Here is a 23,171-nt window from a genome sequence, read left to right as displayed (position 1 = left end):
ATTTATGTATGTATTTATGTATACTTGTGTATTAAGCGAATTGCATTAATTCTAGTGAGCCAAAAACCTCCTCCCCCCTCCCTCATGTGTATCCATCAATCAATCCACTTTTGGCACTCAAATTTCAAACAATAAATGCAGACCGCAATCGAAATGCAAATTTTCGTCAAAGCTTTGGCATAGTTGGAAAATTAGACGAAAGTTTTTGCATTTGGAAAAGAGCTCTCTGTTAATTCCATACTCACTACTTTGATTTCATTTTTTGCATTCTACGGCTCAAAAATAAAAACCAAAAAAGGAAAAATGAAAAACAAAAATAAAAAAACAACATATTCAATAGTACGAAACGGTTTTTTAACAATTTTATTCAATTAACAACAAAAATAAATACGTATAAATGCATTTTAATAAATTTCTTAAGAAATTTTATTGACTTTTTCATTTGTTTATGTATTTTTTTTTTGTCGAATAATAATGCAAGCGTAAATCGTTTAAGAATACAGTTAAAACGCTTTAGATTTTGTTTAAATTACGTATATATTATAATATATGTCTGTTTTATTTATATATATACAAAAACGATGAAATCAATAAATATAATTTAATGCAATTTAAAGACGTGCCGTGTTTTTATTTAAGCAGAAGAAGGCACATAACTTCTGTGAAACAAAAGTGAATTAAGTATTTAGTTAAACTTTGAGCAATCTTCTTCTACGATAAATAAATGGTGTTGACTTGTGACATTTAAACGGAGTCTCAAACTAGCAAAGACCAAGCCAAGAATGTGCAGAGTTGATAATAAATTTGCAGTGCTAATTTTATGCGAAAAAAAAGAGAGACAGTCAACAAAGAAGCAACAGGCGCACAAAACAATTATGGCAGAGATTTAAATAAATTTTAGTTGGCGCGCAGGCAGCCGATAAAGTCGCCTCGTTTCATACACAGTTCACACGCTAGTTGGAGCAGAAGTTGGGCATGGAATGGAGGAGGGGAGGTAGTAATAAGGGGGGCAGTTAGAGGCGCCAAGGGTGCAACTGGCGGCGGCAACTTTTGGCAAGCTTGACAAAACGGAAGTTGTGCCAGCAGCAACAAAACGATAGACAATTAAGCATATGTCAAACACACACACACATATGGACGTGTGTATTGCACATAAACAATCACACACACACACACACTAACACACACAAGGCTTGGACATGTGCAACTTTTAGTTAGTCATTTAGTCACTCAAACAGAGTGTTGTCTCTGTCGGTGGTGTTAAGTAGCAACTTGTTATTGTTGCTAATAGAAACTGCAACAGAGAAGGAAAGAGAGCGAATGTGAGAGAGAGAGAGAGAGAGAGAGAGAGAGAGAGAGAGCGAGACTTGCCATCGTAATATGTGCGTAGCTATTTGCATAATTCAGTGATTTAAACAATGTGACAAGTTGCATGCAACGCCTGGCTGAGACAGCTGCTGTGGTTGTTGCTGTTGCTACTGTTGTTGCTGCTGCTGTTGCCATTGTTGTTGCTGCTGTTGTGGGTGCTGCTGCTGCTGCCGTCGTTGAAGCATTGAAGCGCAACTTTAGCCGTTGCTTTATGCTGCTGTTTGCCTTTACCCCGCTCTGCCCGCCTGCTTCTTCCTTCCTTCCTGTGCCAAACTGACTGGCTGTCGACCCGTCTGACATGTCACCCAGCTGTGCTTGTGTGTGTGTGAGTGTCAGTGTCTCATTGTTGCTGCTGTCTGACCCCACTTAAGTCGCCAGTCGCCCCCCGTTTGCCTGACTTTTTGGCATTTTTAATTAGGCAGACTTTTGTCATGTGTATGCGGCGCAGGTTAATTTTATATACATACACAGACGCAGCTTACACTCATACATACATAATTATTTAGCTGTTGTTCTGTGTATGTGTGTGTGTGTGTGTGTTTGCAAGTTTGCAACTTTTTTGTTTTTCATGCGTCATTCAGGCGTCACTCGGCGAGGCGCTGACGCTCTCGCTGTTTCTACTGTGTACATGTGTGTGTGTTTGAAACTGACAAACACACACACAGTCACACACACACATACACAACGACAGTCACATCCACGCAATAGCTTTTATAGTTCAAGGTGAAATGCAAAACTCTGTGGATCGGGCATGTGCTGAAAATAAACTTGCAACTGGCCGCGGCCTTTTGTTTATTGCTGCCACGCTGCCACCACACACACCACCACACACAACACAACACTACACAAATTTTAAAGTCACATTCTTGACGCCAACTTTGTTATTGTTGCACATTTTTATACCCGCTACCCATAGGGTAGAAGGGTATTATAACTTTGTGCTTGCAGGAAATGTATCTAACAGGCTAAAGGAGGCATCTCCGACCCTATAAAGTATATATATTCTTAATCAGCGTCAACAGCCGAGACGATCTAGTCATGTCCGTCTGTCCGTCTGTGTGTCTGTCCGTCTGTCCGTCCGTCCGTATGAACACCTAGATCTCAGAGACTATAAGGAATAGAGATATAATTGTTTTTTATATCACTTTTTATATTTGCACGCAGATAAAGTCTGTTTCAAATTTTTGTCACGCCCACTTCAGCACCCGCAAATCGATAAAAATCGAATAACAATTTTTGGTACTTACAAAAATAAATACAGTATTTATGATTCCTGAAAATTTACATGCGATCAGATAAATATTGTGGAAGGTTTTTAAGAAATACTTTTTTATGGAGAACAACATCTATTTACTTCGGGTCTTAGTTGCATTGGCTGACAATTTGGTATATTTCAGTACTATATGGTATATTTTAAATGTGGTATGATATCAATATACCAAATAAAGCATTTGGTGTTTTTGGTATTTTTGCGCTATATTATTTTTTGCACTATATGGTATATTTTGAAATTATTATATCAATAAACCAACTTAGGTATATTTTTAGTATTTTGTGGTATATTAATTTGGTATATTTTAAAACAAGTACCACACTGTTTGTATGGTATATTTTGAACTCTTTGATATATAGTACTATATCAACGGTATATATGGTATGTAGTACTATATTAATATAATAAATATGGTCTTTGGTATATTTTCTAGCACTTTTGTAGCATAAAATAGACCACACCGTTTTGGTATCTCACAGTCGAGCACACTCGACTGTAAATTTCTTACTTGTTTAATGTAGTAATATATCAATATACCTACCACATATAGCCGTTTGTATATTTTGAGTATTTTTGCAGTATGTTAATAAGTATGTTTTAAAATCAATACCGCACTGAGTGTATGCTAAATTATTCACTCGTTTGTAATGTAATACTATATCAATATACCAAATATTGTGTTTTGTGTATTTTCTGGTATATTAATTCGGTATATTTAAAAAATAATACCGCACTGTTGAGGTATATCACAGTCGAATTAACTTGAATGTAACTTTCTTACTTGTTTTTTATAAAGTTTATAGTTTATACAGTATTTACGCCCCGTTCGCAAATGTGTTTGGCTTGACCCTTTTTGAGCCCAGGGGTTCACTCTGTGTATGTGTGTGTGTGCGTGTGCTTGTGATTGTATTTGTTATGTCGACCTGCATATTGTTTTATTTGGCGCGGCAACATGCAATTATTATAGTGCCCTTGCATGCGGAGCACATGCCAGGCTTATGAATTATTACGTATACGCAACGCGACAATCAGAACACGCCGAGCAACAGCAACAAAAGCGAAAGGTAAACTCTTCTGCCGGAGAGAGAGAAAATTTAATGAAAATTGCTCATTAAATGAGGTCAACAACAACTACAACAAAACTGTGCAACTTTCTGTCTACTTGGCCGTAAAATATTAAGTATACGACGTTTGCATTCTCCACAAATGGTATCTATTTAAACATTGAGCAAATTGTTGGCAGTTTATTAGATTATTGCAAATTTATTTAAATTGAGCCATTCAAATGTTTGGCAAACCAAGGTTCTAGACAAGCAAAAACGCAATTTGTAAAATATTCTTGCATAAATTCAGTGGCTGGAAAAGTTAGTTAGCAATGCTTTAATAATATGCATAAATGAATAATAAAAGCAATTAAAATACAAATCTCTTCTAAATCGAAAATAGACATTTGTTTGTTTAATTAACATTTAGTCGCATATTTGCATGTTATTGCTCTCAAAAGAATTAAAGGTTCGAAGCTAATTTTACCAATTTAGAAACCAATAATAATAATTCATAAAACGGATTAAATATATTTATGTGCAATTATTATTTTCATTTGGGGAAAAATGCCTCGACATTTATTTGCAATTCGTGCTAATTACCTATCCGAGTGAAATAAATCAAGTTTATATTTTGTGTACAAATAGATAAAACGAATTCAGCGAAACATGTTTAATGATAACAATTATTTATTGACTTACTGATAGCTTGGATTATTTCGTTAATTCGAAGACATTCCAAGTTGACACGGCAACACACACAAAATGTTGAGCAGCGACTAATGGCCAAACTAATTAATTGATAATTCAATTTAATATACTTCAGTCCATATAATTGCATACTTCACATTGTCCACATTGTCCAACGTAAATTGAGCAATTGCATGTCTGTGTTCCTGTGTGTTCGTAAATTACGTATACGACTTGTAGCTCACAATCTCTATATATAAAATGTCAACTAAAGCGCTGGGCCTACAACATCGCTCAAGCAAGACAGATGGGCGTCTCTATGATGACGACCTTGACCAACTTGCCAATAAGTAAATAAATAAAATTCCAAAATGTGTAACCGCCAAAGGTCACGCACAAGTTGGCGCATTACAACATAATTATGTGATGTCAAAGGGTGGAGAGAACCTAAACTGTCTCTCTCTCTCTCTCGCACTCTCTCTCTCGCTCTCTCTTTCGACTGTTGCTCTTTTTACCGCACTGCTAATTAATTGTTGCCACTGTGGCTAATTAGAAATCAACAGCAAATTAAGCATGTACAAAATTGCGCATACGCCCTGTAATGCCCAGTGCTACTGTGCGTGTGCGTTTGTGTGTGTGTGTGTGTGTGTGTGTGTGTGTGTGTGTGTGTGTGTGTAAAAGAATCAATTGTTGAGCACACACAAACACACAAACACACGCATATATTTATGTTGCAACTGTAACAATGCTGAGGCAACAATTGTGAATTAAGCATTTATCATGGGGCAAACAACAAACAAACAAAAGTTGTCAACGGCGAAAAAACCACTGAACTGTTAAAAGTGCCATTGAATACAACAACAATAGAAGTAGCAACAACAACTAGAAGTACAACAACAACAACGAACTGAACTAATACAATAACATCAGATGCAACAACTGCGCAAACAGTCGAAAGACACACGGAAAGTGCGCTTAATGCTTCGCTAGATGCTGCCACCGATAGTTCGGAGCTATATGTTCGTTATAGATACAGCTGGAAGTCTGAGCCAGCACACTTCCCCTTCTCTCCCTCTCTCTCCCACGCTTTGTGCATGTGCGTTAAATAGTTTTGTTTATTGCACATTGTAAGCGAACCAGCGAGCACAATTCGGTGGCATCTTCCCTCCCACTCTCCCTCTCACTCTCTACCTGTACTCCCTCTCTCTTTCACTCCCATTGCAGTTACACCCCAGCTGCGATCTAATCATCTAGTGAGCCGGCGACGTTGACATGAAATTTCTCATACGCTCGGTTAGCCGCGACGTCGACGCTCGATCAGCTTCGACTGCATATCAGCTCAGGTAGCTTAGCTTCTATGTGTGTGTGTGTATTGGTGTGTGTGTGTGTGTCTACCTGGCGCGACCTCAGCGTTAGTCTCAGCCTCAGCGGCAGTTGAAGCCGAAGCCTCAGCTATTTGCAAGTCGAAAGCGACGCTCGTCGGACGTGCGCGATCAAAAAAAAACAAAAAAAAAAGCCGCGTGTAAAGTGCATTTCGCATTTAATTGAAAGTGTTATTTAAAAGTATAACTAGTGTAATAAATAAAAATGATAAAAGGTGTTTTGTCATCGCGCAGTTGTCGAGGCATTAAATTTAATTGGGCTAATTGACAAGTCAACTAAAGCCAGCTGACTGAAGTTCGACCTGCGGCCTCTATTAAACATTTGCAGGCAATTCGAATTCCCATTACAAAACTCAAATTCAAATTCAAATCTAAATTGAAATTGAAAGTGCCAGAGTGTTAAAGTGGGCCAAAAATAGGGAAACACATCCCAACGGAGCTGCATATCAATTCGGTCCGAAAATCAATTACAATAACAATTTGCAATGCAATAACAATAATAACAACTTTTGCTTAAAACAAAAGCATATCGAACAACATCAACAACAAATACAAAGCGAGGAGAGGAAAGGCGTGGAGAGAGGGGAAAAAACAATGCCGAAATCAGAATCAACAACGCAATGCCTGTGGAATTTAATATTCACAATAATATTATTGTTGCTGCAACAAAATGCAAATGGTAAGCAACGGTATTGGCCATTGGCTATTGGCCAACTTCTGCCCATCATTTGATATGTTTGCCAGCTGAACTTCTGACTGCATTTCACTTGCTTTGTGTGCTTAACTAATTAGCTCTAATATTGCATGAACACACACACAGGGTATATTTGCATACCCTGTAGAGTAAGGACAAGGCTAGCTCTGAGGTGTGGGAGCAAATGTTTAAAGTTTGTTTCCCATGTTGAAACAGTCAAAACATAGACGCATTTAATTACAATGATCTGTAATGAGTAACTTGAGGTCAGGCAAAGGCAATTGCTTTAGATGATGCGCTGCAGCCATTAAATCATTTTGTATACCTTGTAAAACAAACATTTTTAAAGTGTAGTCCAGCTTGGCTTTATTTAATGTAGTTTTTATGCTAAAATATAAATATGAAAAGCAATTAATAAACAGAACTGTGCCTACTGATGTTGACTTTTAATTTAAATTTAATTTGTTCTTTATTTATATGTCCAAAAATGAATAAATACAATAACTCTGCAATAGTAAACTTTCTTCCCTTATGGAGAGCATTAAGTGAAGAGCTGGCGCCATCTAGCGCTCGTTGCTTTATACACAGTTTCTTCCTTTTAAAAGCTTCAAAGATACTTTAAACACTTTGAAGTGAATTTAAGTTGAAAAACAAGTTAAATTTTCTGTATTTAGTTTACAGGGTATTTCTCCGTCCATCACTCTAGTCTCGCACATTTAATAAATCATTTTTGCACTTGTAATTTGCATTGTATAGCAATGTTTTTGCGAGTCAAAGCCAAAACGACACAGATCAATTTACAACAGAGTGCTAGACACAAAGAGAAGTGTGTATAGAAGAGAGATACTAGAATATAGATAGAGAGTGCGATCTTTAAGTCGCTATGAGAGCATGTCTAAGCACTCCAGCTGATAACTATTGTTTAGAAAATTACATAACTGTCGTGAGAGACGGAAGTACTCGCACTTGATTTAATTGTTCAATTACAGAAATATATTTACGCTTTGGGGAATATTAAGATTAGCATCAGATAATAGAATACGTAAATCCCTTAAAAATATTGTATAAATTCAAGTATTTATACATTTTAATAGATAATTATATAGATAGATGTAGTAAATATAAAATATATTGAGTCATATTTCCTCTAATGCAATGACTTTCTAATAGTTACAAAAATCTCCCTTTGCTACAATCATTGTTCTAAGAATGAATTTCTTGAAATTAATAAATACTTTGCTCTGCTTGATATACTATATTTGATCGCATAAGATCATCGTTATATCTTTCTATTAGTAATTGTAAATCTATCAATGAATTCCTCTATTTCCATGAATACTTTTGCCATAGTTTCAAGAATTTCCCGCAACTTTTTATAATATAAACGATCGATCGCGATGATATCTTAATATACTAAATTTGATCATCGTTTTATCTTTCTTAAAATATCTGTCAATCTATCACGAATTCTTTTGCCATAGTTTCAAGAATTTCCCGCAACTTTTTATAATATATACGATCGCATATGATCTCGCTGCTTGATATATATTATATTTGATCATCGTTCTATCTTTCTTAAAATATCTGTCAATCTGTCATGAATACTTTTCCCGCACTTGGATATACTACGATCAACGATCGCATATGATCATCTTTCTAAATAGCTGCCTAATTGCTTAGCTATGCATAGAAGTCGCGCATTATTCGCTTGGCTAATCAATATTATTTTTATTTGCAACCTGCACAATTTGTGTACTTTTTCGCCGTGTTGTTCTCGCATTGAAATCAATATGCGCAAATCGAGGTATTGCTCAGATCATACTATGAATACTATATAGACTTGCTCATTGGTTCCCAGCAATTCATGGAATTTGTTTGTGTGTGTTTCTCAGTCATGCGTCAATCATTCTCAATCCCGCAGATGCTTTGCTGCTCAAGTGTCCGCTGCATCAGATGCAGCTACAGAAGATCGTGGGCTTCCGACCGCCACTGGAATACCTCAGCGAACGCAATCTGATCTATGCCACGCCCACTGCCAGCAACTTTAAGGATCGCGATCGACGCAGTGGCGACTATGGAAAGTCAACAGCTGATCCACCTGCAAGTTTGATTTGTTGGCGCAGCTGCAACGAGGATCCGGATTGCATTGCGTATGTGCATCTGCTGGACACGGATGAATGCTATGGCTACTCGTACTTTGAGCGCAACTCACGCTATCTGCCCATTGCGGATGAGTTGCCATTGATTGCCGATGGCGAGGCCATGTTCTACGAAAAGACTTGTCTGCATGGTGAGTCGATGAAGTTTCCCCCGAATGCGGGATGTGGGCGTGGTGCTAAAACCTTGAAATCTTTTGCAGTTCCCGAAGCGTGCAAAGGTCGCCTCTGGGCGCTGACCAAAATTCCGGGCAACAGTCTGGTGTTTCATGGCAGAAAGACAATTTCAACGTTGGTCACGCGTCGTGAGTGCGCCGAGAGATGTTTCTTTGAAACGCAATTCAGATGTCTCTCCGCCTCGTTTGCGCCCTCGTATCGCAACAATCGTGAGCGGTAATTTCTGATTTCTAGCGAATATTAATTGCCATTCGGTTATGTATCACTAACATTTCATTTGCAGGTTTCGCAATGAGGAACCCAGCGCGTCACCACATGCCACATACGGGCGTTGCACGCTGAGCGACAAGGACAAGTCCATACAGCCGGACGCATTCCGGGCGGCGCCCTACGATGAGGAATACATGGAGAACCAGTGCCATGAGCGACCCGCCGAGAACGACAATTGCTCGTATGAATTGTATGCCAACAGCAGTTTCATCTACGCGGAAGCCAAATATTTGGGCCTAACCCAGAAAGAGGTGTGTTCCACAACAGCAACATCAGCAGCTTGTTGTTGCCTCTTGTTGTTGCGGTTGAGCAGTCAGACGATGCTAATCGATGATACATGATTGATGACCCTTTTTGGTTTTGGTTTACAGTGTCAGTCGCTTTGCACACACGAGTCCAAATTCTATTGCCAGGGCATCTCCTTTTACTATGTGGATCAATTGACGCATTCCGAGTGTCTGCTGCACTCCGAGGACATCATTTCGCTGGGTCCACGCAGCTTGAAGTTGCGGGAGAATTCCGTTTACATGCGACGCGTTAAATGTTTGGATGGTGAGTTAGCTGAGACCATCCGGAATATCTCTTTCTCTAATCCTTTTCACAGTGCAGGTCTTTTGCACACGCGATGAGATGAGCATACGCTACAAGCCAAAGGAGTCCTTCACAGGCAAAATGTACGCAAGCATGCACTCAAAGGATTGTCAAGTTACCGGCTCGGGTAATGAGAGTGTGCTGCTCTCGCTTGAGATTGGCAGCGAGACTAGGGAGAATCGCTGTGGCGTGCTGCGTGCCTACGAAATGACGCAGACTTATCATAGGTGAGCAACGCTTCCTTTTAAGTGCTCTAAAATTAATCCAATTGCTATGCAGAACCTTCATCTCTGCCTTGGTGGTCATACAGCACAATGCCAATGTGCAAACGCAGGGCGATCGTCTCATCAAAGTGGGCTGCATCTTGAACAATGCCACAAGCCAAATGACTCGCGACAACAGCGCTGATGCCTCGGAGCAGGTGCCTAGCGCCATCGCTCTTGAATCCTCGCTAGAATACGCTGAGCAGTAAGACAACTACACATTGCTATAAATCCTCCACTAATTGAAGTCCTTCTCTTCAGCATGCTACCTCAAGAAGGCATGGTGCACTATAACAGCAGTCAAGGCCCGCAGCCGCATCCACACATCTCGCTTCAAATCGTTGATCTCTCGCATCAGCATGAAACCAACGATGTGCGCATTGGCCAAAATCTGGAGCTGCAAATTACGGCCGCCTACAGCATGGATCAATTGGAACTGCAGCTGGCACCATTGCCAGACTTTAGAGCCACTTCGTTGGTGGCCAAATCACAGGATAATCAAAACTATGTGCTGCTCATCGATGAACGCGGCTGTCCAACCGATGCGAGTGTTTTCCCTGAACTGGAACGCGTGCGCAGCAAGTCAAAGTCGATGCTGCGAGCACGCTTTCATGCCTTCAAGTTTTCGGGCACTGCCAATGTGAATTTCGATGTAAAGATACGCTTTTGTGTGGAACGTTGTCCGCCTTCAAATTGCATGCATCTCACACCCAAGCATTGGCAACGTCGCAAGCGGCAGCTGGACGAACTTCGAGTGCAGAATCCAGTTTATATATCAACAGTGATGGATGTGCCGAGGAATACAACGAACAATGCAGATGTTGTGCTGCCCTTGAACTACAATCTGCGTGTCCATGGTCCCGATCAGGCGAACAGCAATAGCTACTTGTATGGAGAGCGTGGCGTGTTGCTCATTGCTGGCATCGATGATCAGCTGCATCTGGATAACATCTGCATCAATCAAAGTCTGCTCATTGCGCTCTTCATACTTTGGTTGATCTGTCAGGTGGCGTTGCTCTTCGGCTGTGGCATGGTGTTGCAGCGTTATCGTCGCCTGGCCAAGCTGGAGGAGGAGCGACGACGATTGCACGAAGAGTATTTGGAGGCTAGACGCGTTCACTGGGCGGATCAAGGCGGTTACACGCTCTAGGATAGAATAACGTACTTACGAAGCGTTAAAAAATACATTTTAATTGAATAAAAATTAAGCGAATCTTACAAACAAGCGAGGAGAGATTTAGTTAAGAGCTCTTCTTGGGATCGTAGTGCTCCCACTTGCGATGATTGAGCTGATTAAAGTCTTTGCAGTAGAGTGCAATCTGGCGCAGATACTTGGACAACTTGAGCAGCTCCTTGTCACTGTTGCGATTCAAGTGCGCCTGGCGAAATGGACGAATTTTGAGACCAGACTTGGGATTCATCATGAAATTGCGACGTATATCATCGAACATAATCGTATTCTTGGAACTATACTGTTTGTACAGTCCCCAGATGACGCCCAATGGCTTCACATCCACCACACCACGATCTGGCACATGCACTGAGATCATTGCATTCGAGTCGAGGTAGAACATGATCTTGTAGTTTTCATTCGTAGTCACACCGAGCAAACGCATCTTCTCTTCAATCCAACGCATGCTGGTTGCGGACCAGATGACAATATCATAGTGCTCATAAGCGGAAGCAAGGAACTCGTGTAAGTACGGACGCATCAGTTCTGTGCCTTGCTCTGCCGGCGAGCGATGATCAAAGAGCGTGTAATCGATGTCCAGCACTAGCAAATGTTTTCCTTCGCGTGCCGGCGACAACTCAGCGATTTTGTAGTCTCGAACACGTCGCTGCACCTTTGCAAGATACACGGCTGAGTTCTCCACGCTTTCCTCCCGCTCCTCGGCATCGTCAAAGTCATCGATGACCTCGCCAATGTCCTCGGGCAGACTGCAGGCATCCTCGATGTCCGCCTCCGTTGAGCCCACCATCATCAGCTTGAAATTGGGCTTGAGCTCCAGATTGCATAGCTTAATATTGTCAGCAGCGGGTTTGCCTATAAGGTCCTCAATTATGTTAATGTTCCACAATCAACTTACAACTTACCTTTGTGCTTCAGATTCAACAGCTTTTGGCGTTCCGGACGCACTTGTGTTTTTCGAAAGATTTCGTGGCGCAGCACCTCAACGGTGTCCTGGTCGGTGAGGTCAGTCAGCGGGTACTCCTTGCCACTCCATTTTACAATAACTACCATTTCCTTTATTTCAGTCATTTTTTTTTTAGAACTGCAGCAGGAAAAACAGTTTAAAAACAATGAACAATTAAACAGTTAAACAAAGTCTGGTTTGCCTACTTGATTTCAGTTGCAGGTAACCGGTTTATTGCTTTTTTATTTATTAAGTGCCGCAGTTGTATTAATCATAGTTTTTGTACAAAATTGTTGCGCGTCAGCAAAAATTCGTTTCGAATTGGTTTTGTATAAAATTTCTTTCGTCTCTGGCACCGGATGTGGCCGCAAGTTGAATTTTAAAATATACCGAAAGCTATATGTAAATTTCAAAACGGTCACACAACGTTTTAGCACAGTTGTTCATTGCGCTGAATCAGTAGTTCATTTAGTTCCCTTAACAACACTGCAGCAGTGGCAATCGTTTTCAATGAATTGTTGAATGCGTTTGGAATGGTTTTAATAACAAATATTTGCAAACTATTATTAATCCTTCTATTTAACATTGGTTTAGCAATATTTTTAGTTGCGATTGCTAGTATTTTTTATATTCGTTGTTGGGTGTTCATTTAGTATTTTCCTGCTACAAAATCTTGGTCACTTCGTATTAATCAAATGCAACGATCGCTTCGCGCTGAAACTGATTTACCGTTTGTTCTCTGCGCTTTTTCGTTCGTTCTCCGACGCGCCGGCAAAAGTGAAAATTAAAAAAGTTTAAAGTATTTCAAAGAGTGTTTGGTTATTGTTGAGTAATTATTATTACTATACGTTAATAAGAAATCACTTATCTTACATCTAAAGCGCGGTTTCTTATTCATTTGTTCATTTCGTCGGCTCTCTCACCTGCGAGCCCCAGCAGCAACAACAATAAGTGCACGAAGCCACTTCTGCAGCTTGGATCGTTCATTCGTGTCTCGAAGCAGCGGCCGCGGCGCAGTCACGAAGATCGTCGTCGTCGCCGTCTTCGTCGTTTGAGCTTCCATTCAGTTGCGAGTGAAACGAGAAGAAGTGCAAACGTCTCAAGCGGAAAATCAAGTTGTATTTAACTTAGTTGCGAACTTCAAAGAAGTGAAAGAGATAGATAATCAAAGAAGAAAAAAAAAACGCAACGCATGATTACAAAGTTGAATGAAGTTGATATTTGCAAGAAATCGAAATAAATCACAGATCTTAACAAGCACCATACATGCGTGTTCCATGTATGTTTCTATGTATTGTATGTGAATATCAAATGCGAGAAATAATTTGCATAAAGCGTAGCTAAGAAGACGCGCTGTTTAATTTAACCCACTTTCTAAACGACAACAAAAACACAAAACAAACAAAATCGACAAGAAAAGAAAGAGAATCAACTCACTACGAAATCAATTAACAAGTAAATAATAATAGTAAAAAAAAGAATGTGCAAGTGATACTGATGAATTTGTTTACTACGTTTTTTTTCCTACTCATAACGAATTCTAACTAAACGAAAACCGGCCCCTGCAATAACAACAACAACAACAACAATAGTTTTTAGCAAGAAAAAAGTTGACTTAAAACGCATTGTAAACGATACCGAACAACGATATACCGGAACTCCCCCGCCCGTCCCCTCTCGATCTATTTGTGTGTCGCTGTCTCTGTCAGTCACCCAAAACCGCAGCAGCAGCGCAGCAACCGCGTCGTGTAAACTACACCAACAGCGGAGGCAGCAACAACAACAAAAGCAGCGCAGCCGCCGCAGCAGCAGAGGAATAGAGCAAACGCCTTTTGGATTCATTTCTGCAGCTTCGAAACGAGTTAACGAGCTCCTAAACGCAATCTGAGAGCGTGTTCAATACAATTGGCCCCAGCAACAGCAGCAGCAACAACAACAACAACAAGTTGTTTGGCCAACTTTTGTGCAAAGTTCATGGAAGCCAGTGAAAAGTTCTAAAAGCTTTTCAACTGCAATTTCATAAGCACAACTCGCATTCTTTTAACGTGCTTCGCCAGCCGGATTCGCATTACACCCAAACACACACTTACACATACATACTATTGCAAAACGTCTAGAATTTCTTGGATAATTATTACCCTCCTCCTCCTTCTCTTGCCTGTCACATTTCTGTGTCACTTGCTGACGCTGTGAAATTCTTTTTTTTCAACAACATTTTCGTCTGCCGGTTTGCATAAACACCCAGCAGGTAAGTTATGGTATTTTTTTCAAATTTAATTAAACACGAATTGTGCTTAAGAAATTCGCATATAAAAAACTTTCTCAAATGCTTTGTAAGTGACGTGCACAGCAAAAAAAAAAAACAACCAGATAAAAAACAACTTAAAAATTGAGAACCTGTCAACGGAAATGAGCGAAACTGTTTATGTCATTTAATATTTTTGGCCAAAACAAAAATGCGAAATGTGAAATGAACATAAACATAAGTTTGCTTATTTCTTGTGCGTTGAATAATTTAAATAAACCAAAGTAAGAATGGGGCCAAGATTGAAAACAACCTAGAGATAAAAAATTGCTTTCGAAGGTATTTATTTTTATTTATTATGAAGTCGAAGACAAGGCAGAAAGTTGAGAATTGCACTTTAGGTTTATAATTCATAATAGCAATCAAGTAATTCAGAAATCAAAATTCAATAAATATATTTTGTTTGTTTCAATAATGAAATAAACGAAAGTAATATTGGGGACTACACAATTGCTTTAATGATTATGTTAATTTATTTTAATAAAATAAATGACAATGAAGTCAGATGCAGTCAAAAATACATTTGAAATGTAGTTTAATGAATCTTTCCCATAATCGAAGTCAACTTGAACTGTTTATGTCTTAATATTTTTGACCAAACCAAAATGCAAACTTAATATGCAATGAATAATTAAAAGAAACAATAAAGATATATTGAGGCTGCAACCTGAAGACAAGACAATAAATTGCTTCAAAGATTATCATAATTTATTTTAATAAAATCAAACACAGCCCAAAGAGCTGAAGATTGCAATGTAGTAAAAAAAAAAAAACATTTATAAAGTTAGTTTAATGAACCTTTGCTGTAATCGCAGTCAAGTTTTCTTGGCTGCAAAGTTAAGGTCGTGTGCAGTTAGTTTGACCTCTTGAGGCCTTCAGCCCAACCCAACGTAACCATAGTAATCCACGAAGCTCGTGCTCGTAATTGATTATGAATGAAGCGTTGCAGCAGCAACAACAGCAACAACAACAGATTTGGGAGCAACAACTGCAGACACAATGAGGAAAATTCCATTGAAAAGACGGCGCGGCGATCGCTGGAAAAGGCGTGTGCTTTTCCAAAAGAAATTGTCAATAAGCCGCATAGTGGAAAAAGTGCAAAAAAAAAAAAGCAATAAAAAAAAACTTGTTTGCTGCCTACAAAAGCAAAAGGAGTTCGATTCAATCGATGCATCCATCGATGGGCAAATGATAGTTTGATGGTAGTTACATATATTAACTATTTGCTGGCGAGTTAACAACAAATAAATACATGCTCATATATAGATAGACGTGTAGAGACGCTTTCACAAAACTTGTTCACTGGCGAAAAAAACACACACAAAGATTTGCATTTGGATTTCTTTTTCGATATAGCGAATGTTTTTGTTTTTCTGAATTGTTAAACATTTGTTTTTTTCTTTAGACAAACAAGGCATATATTTAAAACTGCATTTTGACACGAACTTTGTGAAATAAAGCCGCAATTGAAGTCGGTTAGGAGACCGACCAACAAAAAAAGTTACGCAGTAAAATAATTATGCACATTAAAGCACAGTCAAAACTTTTCACTTTTAAGCTGTTTTTTTCTTTTTCAAATCACGCACTTATTGTTGTGGTTGCTTTGCATTGTTTAAGTACTAAAATTGACTTAGTAAAATTTACTTTGTTGTGTGTTTACATAACAACAACAACAACAATTGCTGCTGTCTGTCTGTGGTCAGGAATTGACTGGAAAAGTCGCGCCCAGAAAACGCGCGCGTTTTTTTAATTTTCTTTTTTATTCTACTGCGGTCAAGTTACATGCTGAGCGCTGAGTTGATAAGAAGAATATGAGAAACGTGATTGATTGGCACTTAAACTAGAGCGTGTCTCTCGCTTGGATCTTATCTGTCCGGTCAGCGGACTGACATACATAAACAAGTAGTGAGTACTTTAGTACTCACAAGATGAACACACTCGGTTTATTTGTGCTTGTAAGTCGAGCAATTATTTCGTGCGGTTTTCTAACAAAGTTCAATTTCCTGTCTCGACACTTGTTGCTAATGTTGTTGTTGTTGTTGTTGTTGTGGCTTTGCAAATAACTCAAAACCAACAATGACCATTTCATTATTTATGCTGTAAATCATCTGCTTGTTGTACATTTCTTTTTTTATATACATATATATCTTTTTTCACTTTTTTTTTTCTTTCATTTTGCTGTTGCTTTTTGTGCGTCAAGTTTGCACGACAAGCCGCGGAGAAAGTTTTCTTTTTTTTCGTTGTGTGTTTGTTTTTTCGCGAAAAGCAACAAAAATAAAATTAACGTTAAAATAAAAACCAAAAACCAAAAAATGCTAACAAAAGGCAAAATTCCAAAACGCAGCAAAACTGTTAAGTGCACAATGCAAACATGTGATTAATTTTTATATATATAAACCAATTTCAATATCTCCAAACAATAAATACATATGAAGAGGGGTTTATGTAAGCAAACATCTTTGCTCATTTTTATTATTATAACAAAGCGGCATTAAAATCGCATAACAATTAATAGTCCCGAAAAGACAATCAACACAACAAAAGGTGACTGCAAATTAATCAAAATATTTTAAGCCCAGCAAATACTCATAAGTAGATAAATGGATAGTACATGCCATATAAAGTTGTAAACAAACTTGAAGAGAGAAAGAGAGAGACATTTGGCAGCCCACATAATCGTATGCTTAAAATTACTTAATTTATGCCACAAATGTGTCGCGTGAATCGTCAAAACAAGCGACACTTTCTATCGAACCCAACCGCACCTTGCTTGACTGTCTCGCGACTCTTACGCAAGCGTTTTTAAACGCATGCAAAACGCGTGCGGGCATTTTTAACAAAAAAACACCCGCTGATGCGTTGGTCTGTTACATCAACTTCGACTACGGCTCCAACCCTCAGCTCAATGCTGAGACGAGGTCAAAGCGGGGGCCTGCACTCAATTATGCAGCGACTGATAATTGAAGTAAACTCCCCAGCCACACCCAAAAATAGCCGAAATTGAAATGAAAAGCGAGGCGCTGACTACAAATCAATATGAAATTGTAAATAATTGAGGCAGCCTGCTGTTGACCCTCATTATTATTGGGGCTTCTCTTATCAGTCGAAGAGAAATTTATGCGACTACTGCAACTACTTTTTTTTACCCGGTACCGATAGAGGAGAAGGGTATTATAACTTTGTAGAAAATGTATGTGACAGGCAAGTATTTTGGTATTTCAAAAGTAGTAATATACCTAAATACCAAATATATGTTTTAGTATATTTATTTGGTATATTTTGCTCGATAGTTCACTTTTGCAAAGGATTGTGGGATTCATTCATGGCATATTTTAAAGCTAGTAATATACCTATATACCAAATATATGTTTTGGTATTTTTATTTGGTATATTTTGTTCGATAAAACACTTTCGCAAAGGATTGTGGGATTCATTCATGGCTATTCATGTAAAGCTAGTAATATACCTATTTACCAAATATATGATTTAGTATTTTTATTTGGTATATTTTGTTCGATAATTCACTTTTGCAAAGGATTGCGGGTTTCATTCTTGATCAACGTCCACAGCCGACACTGTATTGGCTGACAATCTGGCATATTTTGTACTCTATGGTATATTTGATGAAGTACTATAATACCAAATATAGTTGTCGGTATATTTCAGTATTTTGTTTGTCTGTTGCTGTTAGTTGCATTCCTTGACAATCTGTACTCTCTGGTATATTTTTTATGTAGTACTATGGTACCAAATATAGCTTTCAGTATATTTTTTTCGGTATATTAAGTTAGTATATTTTAAGACTTCTACCGCACTTTACTCAAAGTGGATAGCGGGTATCTCACAGTCGAGCATACTCAACTGTAACTTTCTTACTTCTTCCAATTGGGGAAAACTCTCAAGTGCATCGAATCCCTCTCACATAAAAATACTCAAAAATACTCAAATTCTATGTATATCGAGGCGACCCCAAAAAAAAATATTTCAGTTTCGTTGCTATTTTTGGACATAGCTCGCACACTTGAAAGATTTTCGAGTAGCAGAACAAATAATTTGAGGGGCAGAAGAAGAATTGCTTGTCTCTTTAATTAGTTGAACAATTTCTCAAAGTTAATGTGCTGGCAGATTGGGGCACAAACTATTTTAATGAAAACTGTAAAAATGATCAGTGAAAATTGATTTAGATCTGCGTGCATAAATGCATGTATGAATGTATGTATCTTTAGCTCGATTGGATATGTATCTGCATCTTTAGTTGGGTGTATCGCATCGTGTGTTAATGTTAATTCAATTATATTCAGTAAAAGTTTATTTTTTATTTATATTTTTACGTTTTTCGGCTTGAATGAGAAAATGCACAGGCAACAAGGCATCGGAAGAAAAGTGAAAAATGAAAGCGTTCTTAATTGCAAGCGTCGGCGACGACGGCATTGTAAAATAATTTCTGTTGTTTTCTTCACGTTTTTCCATTTATTTACAATACGACGGAATGTGTGTGCATGAAATTTAATATTAAACAACAGACAGACAGTCAGACAGACAAAAAAGTATCTCACAATCAAATCGAATTTGGAGTCATACTTACTTACGACTTTTGCGCAGGCGCAGCGCCAAACACGCCAGTCAGAGTTACAGATACATTTACAGATACAGATACAATTGTAGCTGAATCTGTGATTGCATCTTTCACTGTTGGCAACACTTTCGAGAGAGCGAGCCGTCAGACAATTTCTAATGTGCATTGAATATAATTGAAAAGCAAAGTGTGGCAAACAAAAGCAGTCGGCAGTCGACTGACTTGATGGAGGCAACATAAATTGAATTATAATTTCAATTATGAACCGTTAAAAGCGGAAGAAAAGCCGCTGCCGTTGCCATATTGCCACAAACGTCGAGTCTGTGGCAGAGTCAGGCACTACAATGAGCCTATTGAGAAAGGCCAAGCTGCGTCACACACACACATTCAACTGTAAATGAGGTTAGAGCAATGCAGATAGATACATGTATGCACACAGCCTAAAGATACAGATACAATCTAGCATGTCAATCAACAGAAGAACAGTAAATGGCTTCTAACGCTGCCTCAAGACAACTTGAAAATGCCTGACGATCAACAGCAAAATTGTAGTCAAGCTATCAGAGAATCAAACGCCTTTGGGTCAAAAAAATCTTCTCGATCTTGGCTCGCTTTAATGACTGCCTAATGGCCCTCTGACGCCACAACATTTGGGTCAACGAATCGATGTCGATGTGGATCGATGTACCAATAAATGTCATAAATACACAAACACATATATTTATGTGAAATATCGTTGTTTTGTTCCATAGTGAAGCAACAACAATAACAACAGAAAACACTTTCATGCGAGTCTTGGCCACTTACGTAAAGTTTATTGCCTGCACTTTGGTGCATAAAGCACCCAAACCCAAATGCTTTACTGCTGCATGTGTTGTGCTGCTTATTGTCTTGCTTCGTTAACCCTATGAAATCACTTTCAATTTTGATACCCTGTAATGTGCCGTCAGCTCAGCTTAGTGAGTCAATAAAAGTGAATCATAAGCCCCAAGTAAGAGAAACTTTTCCTTTACGGAAAATTATCAATTTAGCATACTCTCTTTTTCTCTGTTAATTCAATTAAGTTGATATCACTTCGCTACAGGGTATTTCATTGTTGTGTAAGCTGCTTTGGCGTACTTTGTTTCATATTTAGATACTAAGTGATAAATGTATTTTGATACCGTCTATTCATTGGGTAGAAGGGTATTGTATAGATTTAGTATATTGTTCACTTTATGGTATATTTCAAGTATATTAGTATATCGATATACCAATCATCGATAATATCGCTTTTGCAATGATTACTTTTTATTGAAAATGTATAGCAGTATAATTTGTACTTCATGGTATATGTCACATGTAGTAGTATATTGATATACCAAATATAATTTGTAGTATTTTGATCGATAATATCGCTTGTGCAATAATTACCTTTTATTGAAAATAGATAGCGGTATATGGTACATTTTGTACTTCATGGTATTTTACTTGTATTAGTATATTGATATACCAAATATTATTTTCGTATACTTTATCGATAATACCGCTTTTGCAATGCTTACCTCTCATTGATAATGGATAGCGGGTATCTTACAGTCAAGCACACTCAACTGTAGCCCTCTTATTGTTGCTAGCGTTGGCTAATTGCTCAATCACTTTGAGCCTGGCTGACAAATGACAACTCAGCGGGGCCAAACTCTGTGCGCATTTGGTCTGGTATTTACGAAAAGTATATACTATATACTCATACAATATTATATAGCGCGTAACCTTGAATTGTGGTCTTGGGGTCTGCATGATTTCATCGCTTGTTTCACACGTCGAACGATTTAAAACTTGTCCCCAACTTGCTCATTATAATTTTCGCCACAATCTCGATGACTCCTCAACTGGTTTCTATCGCACTCTCTACCTGTCTATGGTATAATTCTATCTCTCTCTCTCTCTGTTTGTCAATTGATTTTTCCCTAGAATTTCAATCAATCAGGCTAATAAACAATGACAACCCGCAAGGTATAGGTAAATTGACTTGCAAACCAATTCGATTGGAGTCGGAGAGTCGTGTGGCGATTTTCTAATTGAATTCATTTTTGCACTTGTTGCAATTTTATTCGCATTATTGGCAAAACAATGAGCCGCATTGATTATTAACTCATTGAAGCGTGAACCAACAACAACAACGATGTTGCCCAGTTGCCAGTTTCCTAGACGTTGGTTGGCCAAGTTGGTCAGATGATACAGTTCCGGCTGTGTTGTGTGCGGTGAACGGCTTGTGCGCTTTTAGACCCAATAATAATGGCCAATAATTACAAGCCACGATTTTGCAAAGCCGACAAAAGAGCGCAACAAAACAACGCTAGAAAGATAGAGGGACAAACCGATGGACGGACGGACAACATAAATAAATTCGCTCAATCAAAAAGAAAAACAACGCTGATTGCCAGCATTGGCTTTTGTTTGCCTCTATTGTTGCTGTTGCTGTTGTGGTTGCCGCCAACGCTGCACGCTGTTTACTGTTGCTTGTTGCTTGCCCCTTGCTTGCCGCAATGCAATTTATAGACATGTGTAAATCCTTCATAGTCACGTTCCTTTCGCCTCTAAGCATAATTTTACAACGATGCATGATTTAGTCGCTCCTTTCGAATCGATCGAGTGCCATGATTCATGTGCAGCACGTGCAGCAAATGCGACTTGCAACTCAATGGCGCCGCTTTCTAAAATTAACCAACATCATTCTAAACAAATTCGCTTTAGGCCCGGCTTGTTGCAGCAAGTGAAAACCATTTGAAAGTGGCCCAAGTGTGTGTGTGTGGGCAGCAAGAGATTGTGTAATCTCAGTCGGCGCAACGTGATTTGCCACGCCCCCCTCTGCCTTGCAGGCTTATATTCGTCAGATACAAATGTCACTTTGCCGCAGCACTGTGAAAAATCTCATCGAATGCAATTGGAAACGAGCTCGAGCTACTTGAGCCCTTTTCCGCTGAGTCAGCCGGCAGCTGAAGTCAGCCGGTTCCGTATTTCGATTGCATGACATGACCAATGCCCACATCGGATTGGAACTCAGACTATTGGTTTTTCTCACAAGCTGCCAAAGTCAATTATGAAAGAAGCAAAAACAAAACAAGACAAGTAAGAAAGCTACAGGCGAGTGTGCTCGACTGAGAGATACCTGTAATTTTGAGTATGAGCAAAGCAATGTAATATTCTTAAAATATACCGAATTAATATACCACAAAAATACTAAAAATATAACAAAGTTTATATTTAGTATATTAATATATCAATATACAATATACAATAGAGCCATTGGTATATTTTAGTATTTTTGTGTTGTATCAATTTGGTATTTTTGCAGAGTATTAATTTGGCAAATTTCAAATGTAAAGAATCAAATATACTGTTTTGTTATTTGTATATTGTATTTGGTATAATACTATAATATATAAATATACGAAATTTATGGTATATTTTGGCATTTTTTGTAGAGGTTTAATTAGGTATATTTTAAATGTGAAGAATCAAATATACTGTTTTACTCTATTGTATTTGGTATAATACTATAATATATCAATATACAAAATAAATGGCATATTTTAGTATTTTTTCAGAGTATTAATTCGGTATATTTTAAATGTAAATGACAAAATATACCAGATTGTCAGCTATATCACAGGGACTTGGATGATCAAGAATATATATACCTTATGTGGTCGGAGATGTCTCCTTTTTCCTGTTACATATATTTCCTTTATGCACAAACTTATAATACCCTTCTATCTTATGAGTAGCGGGTATAACAACAAAAATAGCAAAGGCAAATCTCTGTGTGTGGATTGTCGATTGTAGATTGAGTCAGTCTGAGGCCGGTTTGCGCAACAATTAAGCACAATTACAATTTTGTGCAATTAAATATTGGAAACTGGTTTGTTTGGCCAACGCACAGACTTCCGCAACGAATATATTTGAATAGGCGAATAGATGGGAACACAAGGCGCAAATGTTTCTTATAAACTCAACATGCATATGATTATGAAAAATGTTGGCTTCCGTTTGTGCCACACAACGTGTAGCATGGCAAATTCGATTAGTGTGTTGCAAGAGCTTGAAAAATCGTTGATTAACTATGTAATTTAATTAAGTTACCAAATTGAATTTAACGGCAAATGCAATCGCAAGCGGATTTGTTGCAATTAGTGTAAAATGTAATTGATACACTTATATGCCAAATGCAGACAAATTATTATGCAATTGTCGCTCACTCCCAAC

General features: G+C 38.3%; 3 protein-coding genes across 3 annotated transcripts in view; 2 read left to right on the top strand and 1 right to left on the bottom strand.

The window, feature by feature from the left end:
* Positions 1-5,831: 5,831 nt before the first annotated feature.
* Positions 5,832-11,057, top strand: LOC132787362 (uncharacterized). The gene is made up of 8 exons (XM_060794363.1): positions 5,832-6,435; positions 8,372-8,740; positions 8,810-8,999; positions 9,067-9,304; positions 9,425-9,605; positions 9,658-9,871; positions 9,924-10,112; positions 10,169-11,057. Exons 1-8 carry the CDS (start codon positions 6,351-6,353, stop codon positions 11,055-11,057), a joined length of 2,355 nt encoding a protein of 784 aa, XP_060650346.1. The 5' UTR covers positions 5,832-6,350.
* A 15-nt stretch (positions 11,058-11,072) lies between these two features.
* LOC132787364 (ubiquitin-like domain-containing CTD phosphatase 1) lies at positions 11,073-12,180 on the bottom strand. Its single transcript, XM_060794365.1, has 2 exons — positions 12,002-12,180; positions 11,073-11,951 (listed from the first exon to the last, which is right to left on the bottom strand). Exons 1-2 carry the CDS (start codon positions 12,165-12,167, stop codon positions 11,149-11,151), a joined length of 969 nt encoding a protein of 322 aa, XP_060650348.1. The 5' UTR covers positions 12,168-12,180; the 3' UTR covers positions 11,073-11,148.
* Positions 12,181-13,058: 878 nt separating this feature from the next.
* LOC132787361 (serine-rich adhesin for platelets) overlaps positions 13,059-23,171 on the top strand; it is a 37,591-nt gene continuing 27,478 nt past the window's right edge. Inside the window, exon 1 of the mRNA XM_060794362.1 lies at positions 13,059-14,290. The gene's annotated coding sequence lies outside the window, so the exon portion shown is untranslated. The remainder of the gene's footprint in view (positions 14,291-23,171) is intronic.

Source organism: Drosophila nasuta, chromosome 2R (genome assembly GCF_023558535.2).
Source record: "Drosophila nasuta strain 15112-1781.00 chromosome 2R, ASM2355853v1, whole genome shotgun sequence".
NCBI classification, from domain to species: Eukaryota; Metazoa; Arthropoda; class Insecta; order Diptera; family Drosophilidae; genus Drosophila; species Drosophila nasuta.
This window is presented reverse-complemented; position numbering and strand designations above follow the sequence as displayed.